At 33.3% G+C, this 11,317-nt stretch overlaps 1 protein-coding gene and 1 pseudogene across 1 annotated transcript; one reads left to right on the forward strand and one right to left on the reverse strand.

The window, feature by feature from the left end:
- Nucleotides 1–1,203: 1,203 nt before the first annotated feature.
- Nucleotides 1,204–4,817, forward strand: LOC132057668 (receptor-like protein 9DC3; annotated as a pseudogene).
- A 950-nt stretch (nucleotides 4,818–5,767) lies between these two features.
- Nucleotides 5,768–6,550, reverse strand: LOC132060932 (non-functional pseudokinase ZED1-like). Its single transcript, XM_059453824.1, has one exon. The coding sequence runs from the start codon at nucleotides 6,548–6,550 to the stop codon at nucleotides 5,768–5,770; it is 783 nt and encodes a 260-aa protein (XP_059309807.1).
- Nucleotides 6,551–11,317: the final 4,767 nt, after the last annotated feature.

The raw sequence follows: 11,317 nt of genomic DNA on the forward strand, positions 1-11,317 counted from the left end.
GTTGAGATTAGGTGGACCCACAAAAAATCTCTTGAAAAAAGGGGTCTAACTTTAATTTTTGCCTTTCGCCTAAAATACACCGAAGTTCTGGGTACGAACTCCGGCTCAGTAAAAAAAACAAACGTAAGGCAGAGTTTCGTTGCAAAATTAGGCCTATTCAGGCAATTCAAGTAGAGTTTTTTTTTTTTTTTTTTTGCCTTAAGGCAAACCCCGAATTAAGACAGACTTTTCGTGAAGCCTTGCCTTGTGAAATTATATTCTTCTAACTGAGCGAGGGTTCGAACCCAGATTCTCGGGATATTTTCTGCCACTTTTTTAAGCGAAGGACAAAAATTAAAGACCAGCAATTTGAGGGGCAAAAATTAAAGATCAGCGCCTTTGAAGGAAAATCCATGCAAAAAAATGTATATCAAGGACCAAAAGTCAAGCCAATATATTAAGGACCATTTTCTCATTTCTTAAACATTTGCCCAATATCTACGCAACCCACCCGTTAACTTTGACCCATACTCGAAAAAAAGGAGTCTAAGTATGGTGTTTATTTGATCAAATAAATTTTTATCTTTTTTCAACTTAATTCAATTGAAATCAATTATCAATTCTATGAATGAAACACAGGGCCCACTTAACTAAATCAATACTTTTCTACAAAGCACATTTTCTCTCCTCTTTTTTTTCTCTCTATTTGTTTTATTTATTTTTCTGTGCCCCTTTGCTTGTTTAAATTCACCACAGTTTTTGTATTTGTTCTTTGCTTGATGTTTTTGTTTCATATGAAATTTATAGTTGATCCAATTCTTTTTGTTTCAGGTCAGTGTTAAGATTTTGAGTTTGTGGGTTCATATTGGACTTATTTTTTAAAGCCACGAGACAATTTTTTTTGCTAGTGGGTTGCCTCATTTGTTTAAAAAAAATATCTGCTTGCCTTTAAACAAAAATAAGTCTACCCATTTTTTTATACGAACCAGGCTCAACTACTAGAAAAAAAATTATGCCGTGGCTTAAAAAAAAACGCCTACTAAAAAAGTAGATAGACTTAAAAATCAAAGTCCAGCCCATTTGAAGGGCAAACCATGCAATTAGGGATCTTTGCCCATTTGAGGGGTAAAAATCAAAGTCCAGCCCATTTGAAGGGCAAACCGTGCAATTAAAAGACAAGAAACAATATTTGACTAAGTCAACAGACCCAAATAAAGAAGGTGGAAACTTTAACCATAAGCAGTAAAACAAAAGCTTAACCCAGCAAGCTGAAAACCCCATTAATCAACAAGTAATAAGGTGATCTGAGAGTAAAATCAAGATGAAAAAAGATAAAGTTCTCTCTTCTCTTTTATCTCTCTATTTATTTTTGTTTGTTTCAATTCTCCACACAATTTTCTTTGTTTAGGATTGTATTTGAATTGTAGACGGTTTCTACTTTGATTTAAATGGAACCTTACAATAATACTGTGTGCTGATGAAAAATATTAGGAACCTTCTCTGAACTTGATTGAGATTCTTGATTGTATAGTGAAAGCAGAGTAAAGGAAAAGTATGTTGGTTCGTAAGTCAAGGTCTTTACCCCAAGTCCTCATCCTAACCAGTCAAAATTTTAAAACTGAAAATGACTAGGTGACCTTCCTCGTATTGACTACTCCAAAGCTACAGTAGTAAATTTTCTTTGCTTTCTGCTATATATAACTCAGTATTATTGAATAGACGAACAGAGCAAAAATTTCTTGATTTCTTCTCTACCAACTCAATTTTGATCTTTTTAGTAACAAAAATGGGTTATGGAATACTTGCGTTGTTTCTGCTATATATAGCCTTTCTTTGTCAACTTGTTTCCTCTTCATCCTTACCTCATTTATGCCCCAATGATCAAGCCCTTGCTCTTCTTCAATTCAAGCACATGTTTACCATAAATCCCAATGCTTCTGATTTTTGTGAATTTTCTCATCCAAAAATAATTACGTGGAACAAGAGCACAGATTGCTGCGAATGGGATGGAGTTTATTGTGAGGAGACGACTGGACAAGTGATTGAGCTTAACCTCACTTGCAGCCAACTTCAAGGCAAGTTTGATTCTAATAGTAGCCTCTTTCAACTCTCCAATCTCAAAAGGCTTGATTTGTCTTTTAATAATTTTTCCGGGTCGCTCATTTCGCCTAAATTTGGTGAGTTTTCTAGTTTGACACATCTTGATTTGGGGATTCAGGTTTTTCTGGTCTAATCCCTTCTGAAATCTCTCATCTTTCAAAATTATACGTTCTTCGTATAGGGAATTTTAATCCATCTGGGCTTAGATTAGGACCTCACAATTTTGAACTGCTCCTTAAGAACTTGACCCAATTAAGAGAGCTTGACCTTAGCTTTGTGAACATCTCTTCCACCATTCCTCTAAATTTCTCTTCTTTTTTAACAACTCTAAGGCTTGGGGACACACAGTTATTTGGTATATTGCCCGAAAGAGTTTTCCACCTTTCCGACTTGGAATCTCTTGTTTTATCATACAATACTCAGCTCACTGTTGGGTTTCCCACAACCAAATGGAATAGCAGTGCATCTCTCATGGAGTTATATCTTGGAGGTGTGAATTTTACCGGTAGGATACCTGAATCATTTAGCTATCTAACTTCACTGCAAACATTGGACATGCATTCTTCCAATCTCTCAGGGCCCTTTCCTAAACCTATATGGAATCTCACCAGTATTGACTACTTATCACTTAGGGGAAACAACTTGAATGGCCAAATTGAGTGCTTATCTTGTAATCAAAGCTAGACACAACTTGGATCCTTAATTATTTCATCCAATTCCCTAACTGGTCTAATACCTTCTTGTATATTCTCCCTTCCTTCACTAAGTGAATTAGACTTAAGCAAGAACAATTTCACTAAAATTCAGGATTTCAAGTCCAAAACATTGAGCACAATTGTTTTAAAACACAATCAGCTGCAAGGTCCTATTCCAAAGTCACTCCTAAACCAGCAGAGCTTGTCTAATCTTCTCCTTTCTCAAAATAATCTTAGTGGACAGATTGACAACTATCTGCAATCTGAAAACACTATCAACGCTAGATTTGGGAAGTAATAACTTGGAGGGAATAATCCGCCAATGTTTGGGTGAGATGAGTGAGCTTTGGCTTTTGGATTTAAGCAACAATAGTCTAAGTGGGACAATTAATATTGGAAAACACACTCGGGATCATTAAATTGGATGGGAATAAGCTACAGGGGAAAGTGCCACAATCTTTGATCAATTGCAAGGGTTTGGAACTGCTTGATTTAGGTAACAATGAGTTGAATGACACATTTCCAAATGGTTGGGAACCCACTACGATTTGAAGATTTTAAGTTTGAGATCAAATAAGTTGCATGGCCCATAAAATATTCAAGGGCTGAAAACTTGTTTGCTCAAATTCGAATAATAGATCTCTCATCCAATGGATTTAGTGGAGAATTACCGGTGAGCCTTTTTGAGAATTTTCGAGCTATGAAAAAAATTGATGAGAATAGTGGAATCCGAGAGTATGTAGCAGGTGTAACTGCTTATTACTACACAAGTTCTTTGATAGTGACAACACAGGGATTGGATTTTGAACTTCCTCGTGTTTTGACAACAAACATAGTTATAGATCTCTCTAACAATAGATTTGGAGGTTATATTCCAAGTATTATTGGAGATCTCATTGGGCTTCATATGTTGAACTTATCTCACAATGGCTTGGAAGGTCATATACCAGCATCACTATGACAACTATCTGTACTTGAATCACTGGATCTCTCATCTAACAAAATTGGCTGAGAAATTCCGCAACAGCTTGCATCCCTCACATCACTTGAAGTCTTATATCTCTCTCACAATCATCTTGTTGGATGCATCCCCAAAGGAAAACAATTTGATACATTTGAGAATAATTCATACAAAGGGAATGATGGGTTATGTGGATTTCCACTCTCAAAAAGTTGTGGCGGTGATGATGGGGTACCATAAGCAATGACTCCAGTTGAGCTAGATCAGGGAGAAGAAGGAGATTCACCAATGATCAGTTGGCAGGTGGTTCTCATGGGTTACGGTTGTGGTCTAATTATTGGACTATCTTTAATATACATAATGTTGTCAACTCAAAGTCCAGCATGGTTTTCGAGGATGATTGAGGAATTGGAACACAAAATTATTACTACAATGAAAAAACACAAGAAAAGATATTAGCGTGTAACCTCCAGGTATTCAACTTGATCTTTATCTTTCAAAAGATTATTGTATATATATCAATGTATATATTCTACCTCCTTCATCCTTAAAGCTCTTAATTAACTTTAATTCTTCATTTTTGAAAATTGCAGGATTCAAGTCTAATATGTTGCTGGTGATGCAAATTTAAGCCTTTATCTTCATAGTTTGTGATTTTTCTGAAGTGTTTGTTACCCTGTGAATAAAGACACTTGTTTTCTTCCTTTGAGACTCAACCAAATTCATTTATTTAAAGTGTTAGATTATTAGCAGAGTTCATGGCCTCAACTGGTAAAATTCATCCTCACTATAATTAGTTGAGTAATTGGGCTCAAGCATAAAGTCAGTTAATAAATAATTGAGGTTATCTTGACCTTTGGTATTTCTATATATTATAAGCCATAGTTTGGTGGGACGAACACAGCACTCAAAGATTGTACAACAAGAAGTACAAATTGTACTATAGGGTTGGGCCTAACTCAACACGTGTATCTTTCTCCTGTAATTCAGTCTGCTCAACTTTTGAATACACAATGCTCCCATTCACTCGAAGACGCATCTCTGTCTGTGAGTATCTCAACTTTCTTTTGTTTTCTAGGTACTTCAATCTTTCACTTTGAAAATTCTTTTGTTGATGAGTATGTAATTTTTTTATCTTTGTTGTACTTGTGATGTCTGGTGAGTTTTACTTATTCTCTTTCTTTCTTCTTTGTTGCATTCATTTCTTGGTGATGGCATTTTCACCGATCTGATTTAATTTTCTTCATATCTTGAATTTTCCTTTGGTGAAGTCTTACATGCAGGTCAGTATTTGTACCCCTTTTGCTTAGGATTTTTCGGAAAGATACTTGATGTGTGTATTAGAATACATATCTATTTTCTGATTTATATCTGGGTGAAAGGTTGCAAGTGAGTTAAATAGAGGAAGAAGAAAGCACATAATGACTTCCTCTCTTAGATTACTTGAAATGAATAATCCAGTTAAATCCTGAAGCATCTCCATTATGTAATTAGAAATTAAGTTTCTCATTCTAATCAGAATCAAGTTACTTAAATTTCTTCCCGAGGCTCCATTGGTGATGAATCATGAATGTTGTTTAGCCCATTCATGGAATAAATCTGGTTTAGCTAGAGAATATTGCATTTAACTATTTATATCTACAATATCCATTAAAACACGTCAATGCTCGTTGTAAATTGAATGTTGAGATGAGAGAAAAATACAGAGCTTGGATAGCAAAGACTTTCTATGTCTATGAACTAATTTACATGCTTTTCTTTCTATGTCTATGAACTAATTTACATGCCTTTTTTAGCAGTTGGTGACATATAAGCTTTGCAATACTTTTGACTCCTAAACTGGGTACTGATTAGAAGTTTCTCATTCTAATCAGAATCAAGATAGATCAATATGCTAAGCTAGGCCTTCTTTTTTTCCTGGTTAAAGCTAGCCCTTACATTTCAGATATACAAAATATTCACAATGTTTATCCCATATCAATGAATTAAGAGTCTTCACATAGAAATTAAAAACAATCTATGCTTCAATATTTCAATTCCAGACAATAAGACACTCCATTGTAGGCAACAATGCTTGCAACTCACCCTTCTTGATTCTTTGAAGCTCTCTAGCAACATCAATCATATTTGGCCTATTTTCTCCAACTTTTTTAGCACATCTCAAAGCCAAATTCAAAAATGCCTTCAACTTCTTTTGTTCCTCTTGCAAAATCTTGGAATCAATAAGATTATCCTCTAACTTATTGTTCTCAATACATAGTGATGCATAATTCTCCAAAGAAATCAAACCATAATCGTCACTATAATATTTTCCCTCATGATTTACCTTAATTTCTTTCCCACTCAACAACATAAGCATAAACAGACCAAAGCTAAAAACATCTGATTTTAGTGTAACATTACTAGACCACACATATTCAGGATCTAAGTAACCAACTGTCCCTATTAACTCATCCTGTACGTGTACTTTACCAACTGGAAGTGGTATACAACATTCAAAATTGTACAATTTCACAACCCCATTTTGGTCCAAAATCACATTATTGGAGGTTAAATTCCTATGAATAATTGGTCTTGGAAATTCAGTGTGAAGATAAAGAATCACACTTGCAATATCTATAGCAATTTTAACTCTTTTTTCCCATGTCAAGAATTCAGTACAGTTGAAGAGATAGTCAAATTGTGAATATTCGTAAACCAAAGCTACCCTGTCAAACTCTAAGCAATAGCCTATAATTTTGAGAACATTTTTGTGGTAACTCATTTCACTAGAAATTACTATGTCACGTATGACATGGTCATGCTTACGTTTCATTGTAGCTTTTTTCTCGTATTTTTTCACTAGCACTTTTTTCTCATTGAAATTACCTTTGTATAAGAAGGGGCCAACACTTTCTTGAAATCCATTTGTTGAATTGATGATTTCTTCTGCAGTGAAGCTTCTAAGGGGTATTTTTTGGTGGCCATTTTTTGAAAATGAAAGTTGTTCTTCTAGTAGTGAACTTCCATTTGTGAGATAATTTAGATATTTTTCTTTGTCTTCTTTTTCGTTTTCCTTTTTTTGAAGAAAAGAAGGAAGCTTTATCCCTATATTATTCATGGAGATGGAGAGAATGAAGAAGTCATTAAAAAATAAATGTGACAACTAGTAGAGGGATATTGGAAGTACTTGTATGGAAGAGACCATTTGGTCAAACATTGAAACCGTGTGAAAGTTTAGTTTGAATTGTTGGGAAGGAAGAAGGAAGCCACTTGGTTCGTATGTTTACGTTGTCTCAACTTTTCCTTCTGCCAAACGCGTTTTAATAGTTAGTAGAATGTTATTGGTTCGGTAGAATTCAATTATTTTGGCTCTAATACAAATATTTTATAATGATGCTGTTTTTCGGATATTTTTTGGTTGTTATAAAGAATATATATATATATATATATATATATATATATATATATATATATATATATATATATATATATATATATATAATGTTACATAACATGAAAAATCGATTTCAAGGAAAATTTAACCGTTATAGTAAAATATTATTGTAGGAGATGATTGTTATAGAGAAGTCTCAGTGTCTAACCAACTGTTTTAAATATTCATTTAATATGTATAAATAGTTTATTGTAACACAATAAGTAAAAAAAAAAAAATATATTATTTAAAACTCATAAATTAAAAATTTTGGCTCTATATCTACAGAGTACAGATCCCTCCCCTCATATCCTTCCTTTTAGGAGTATTTAAGAAGTTCCTCCGCTTTGTTATATCTGTCATTTAAAGTCTTGACACATTCTGCGAAAAGTATCATTTTAATTGCGTTAATGGAGTTATCGAACAGATTAACTTTTATCTTTTCCTTAACTAAGTTATACATGACTAAATTCCTTCTTGGAGTTTAAAGATGAATTAGTTAAAAAAAAAAAAAAAAAAGATGTTTATAAGAGTATATCATAGACAATCTCTATAAATTCAAAAGAGTAATAGGGTAAACAACATTCTTGCAGACACTGCAATATTAGTTATTTGATTAGTCGAATTTATAATCTCCAAAGTTATAAGTATACATTTACTATTCCTACTGTTTCATATGTGTGTGTATATATGTGTGTGAGTGTGTGTATATATATATATATCCTACACATAGTAAAGATGTTTTCTCAGAAACAACTATTCATTGATCAATACTATGATCTTCATTGGGATAACTACATGGCATAACTAACTCTGGCACATATTTAGATTTAGTAGCTATAGTTTAGATTAATTACATTCTATAGCCAAAAGTAATATGTTAAATACAATTAATAGCTACATATATATTTAAAGTAGAATATCCATCATCTCATTATTCACTACCCTTCCATATCCCCCTCCCCGCCCCCCCTCCCCCCCCCCCACCCCCACTTCCCCCGGCTCCGGTGAACCGGAGCAGCCACACCATCGCCACTGCCCGTCCCTTCGCCACATCAGCCACTCCATCTTCTCTTCCCTCTCTTTCTCTAACTGTAATGGTATAAATTAAGCAAAAGTAACATAGCACTAAAACATTTCAATTTTTCAACATTCAAAACTCTATTGCTTACCCAAAACTAAAACTAAAGTAGTAACCTTTCAATTACTAACATTTCAAAACAAGAAACCGTTTCAAACACAACAAAACAACTTTATAATGAGCCCTCGTACCGAGCAGTAGCATGAGTTTTATGATGGTTGGAGAGAGGAGATGTGGTGGCTGTTTTGGGGTTGTTTCTGGCAGTTTATTTGGTGTTTCTAATGGTTTTTACGGTCGATTTTTTGTTATATTTCCGCTGGTCTCTATTGGAGCATTAACGGAGGTTTTTTTTTTTTTTTTTTTATGGCGCTTTCATGGAGTTGTTGTACAGATCTGACCGGCGTTAATAGTTGTTGTATCTGATGCGAACAACAGACATTCGATGGCGTACGGACGGAAACATCGAGATACGGCGAGAAGTGGCTTTCTATTTTTGAATACAATCCGGTGTTGATGACGACGATGGTGACAGCGGTTAGATCTGGATGGAAACAACTAGATCTGACCGGAATTTTATTTCTTGTATTCAGTTTTGAGTGTATTCGTTAATTTTATTTCTTGTATACAAATGAATACAGTGAATTTTGAAGTGTATACAAATGAATAGAGTGAGATTTATTTCTTGTATTCAGTTTTTGGGTGTATTCGTTAATTTTTAGTGCAAAAATGTGTTTGGGGTGTATTTTTGTTTCTTGTATTTTGAAGGATGTTTTTTTGTATACAATCAATTTTAAATATAATAAAGTGAATACAGTGTAAAAGTAGCTACAATTGAATACGGTTGAGTTGAATACATTTGACTTAAATACAACTTAGTTGAATATATCTAACTTGAATACATCGAAATTTGACTTGAATACAACGAAATGTAACTTGAATACACCAAAAAGTGACACAGCCGAATTTTGAATACAATCTACTGTAGCGCGCGAATACTCCATCAGAATCTATCAAAGGCTCCTGGTCAGAAGCTGGAAATGTAATTACTAAAAATATAACTATACCTAAAAAATAGCCTCCAAAATTTAGTCATTTATGTAAGTTTCCCATCTTCATTCTACTCTTCTGTATCTTTTCCTTTTTTTCATTTCATAAAAGTGGGACTGCATAGCAAGTCATAGATGGGCTCATTTATTAATAATTTGCAAAATAGTTCTGTCCCGTTAAGAATTCAGTGTCAATCCAAAAATAACGATCTTGGATATCTAATCTTTTATATGATCAAAATTTCGATTTTGAATTTGAAGAGCATCTATTTCATAGAATTCTTTTCTTTTATCATTTTTGGTGGCATCCAAAGCAGAACATTTTTTATGTGCTTAATGATGCAAATAGATGTACTATAAAGCGTCATGACTGGTCATAATTTTAGCTATATTACCTTCTTGTAGTTTAGACAAAAATATAATGTTTATTGAATAAAAACCATGTTATGTTATTGTGATTTGTACCCCCACCCCCAAAACCCCCCACCCTCACACACACACACCCCCACACACAAAAAAGCTCCCTCTGTATCTCATCCTTTTATTAATGTGTTAGTCTACACGTTCAAAATTGAGACAAGATAAAAAGAAGATAACTGATATATCCCTAGTTTAGTTCTTCTCAATTAAACAATAAAAAAAAAAAATCAGCAATTCTATTAAAAGACATATTAGAGAGGGATTATAGACATTTTTATTACCTATTAGCTATCTGGCGATATACTAGTCGCAAATTCCATAACGAATTCTTGTTTCCTTTTTGGTAGTGCACGGTGTTAGTAACTAGAAGATTAGTGTTTTAAAGAAGTTTTGGTAAATTTTGATGGACAGAGTTTTAAGCACCCCTCGCATGTCTTGAGGGGGTAGTGGGTATCCGATAAAAATAGTTGAGATGGATACAAATGAAACTGATCAAAACATCACCGTTAATTGAACAAAAAAACTAAACTAGAAATATTTTTGTGGAAAGCTATTCTAAATAATTAAACACCATCTATTGTTTCCAATTCTTTCAACTATATATAAGTACAAACCTTCAACTTCTTCTGTAATTATAAAGAGGATCCAAAGGTAGTGTAAAAAATGAGTGTCTCTATGAAGAAAATTGTCTTCTTTATAATCTTAGTATCACTCACTTTTCTTGAAGTTACCAGTCTTTCACAAAAGACATATCATGTGTATATTGCTAATGCAAACTCAAGTCCATTGCAATTTCATTGTAAATCTAAAGAGGATGATCTTGGAATTCACAAACTTCTTCCAGGGCAAAATTGGAATTTCGCATTTCATGAGAACTTCATTAGATCTACTCTTTTTTATTGTGATTTTGGGTGGGGTTCAAAAAAGAAAACTTTTAATGTATTTGATGATCCAGTTAGATGTATTAAGCAAGGCAAGGGAGATCAGACTTCTACATGTTATTGGTCGGTAAAATCAGATGGTTTCTACTTAGCCAAGATGGTTAATCCACCGGCATGGGCTTTAACCAAATACTACGATTGGTGATATTCGTAATCTTGTATCTCATCTTTGTAATTTGGTTATTTTGACAAAATAAATAGAATTCTTTATCTTATTGCTTTCATTTAATGAGAACATGATTAGCACTTGGTTGTTTAATTTGTGTATCATCTTTTTTTAGTTCGTTTAGAAAATAAATGTCACATTTTATATTTAGTAACTCTTTAACTTTAACATTTCGCTTGTCATATTTAAGATCACAAGATTTACAGATACTTTGGTACAATATACATATATTTAGTTTAAGACCACAAGATTCAAATTTTAATTTGCTCAAACTCTATGCTAGGTCAAATTTATAAGACACGTATAAATGGAGTCCGGAGCCAAAATGGGTTATTTTTAAATAAGAAAGAGCCCAAATGGCTTCTTTTTTTTTTAAGACAATGGGTATTTCGTTGGTTATCCAACAAATACCGGCATTTGTTCATATGCTTTTTTTTTCAACCAAAATTTTTTTTTTTTTTTTTTTTTTTTTTGCATTTCGTGATGCTATTCATTTAAATAGCATTAAATTTT

The sequence above is a fragment of the Lycium ferocissimum genome, chromosome 1 (genome assembly GCF_029784015.1).
Source record: "Lycium ferocissimum isolate CSIRO_LF1 chromosome 1, AGI_CSIRO_Lferr_CH_V1, whole genome shotgun sequence".
In the NCBI taxonomy this organism is placed as follows: domain Eukaryota; kingdom Viridiplantae; phylum Streptophyta; class Magnoliopsida; order Solanales; family Solanaceae; genus Lycium; species Lycium ferocissimum.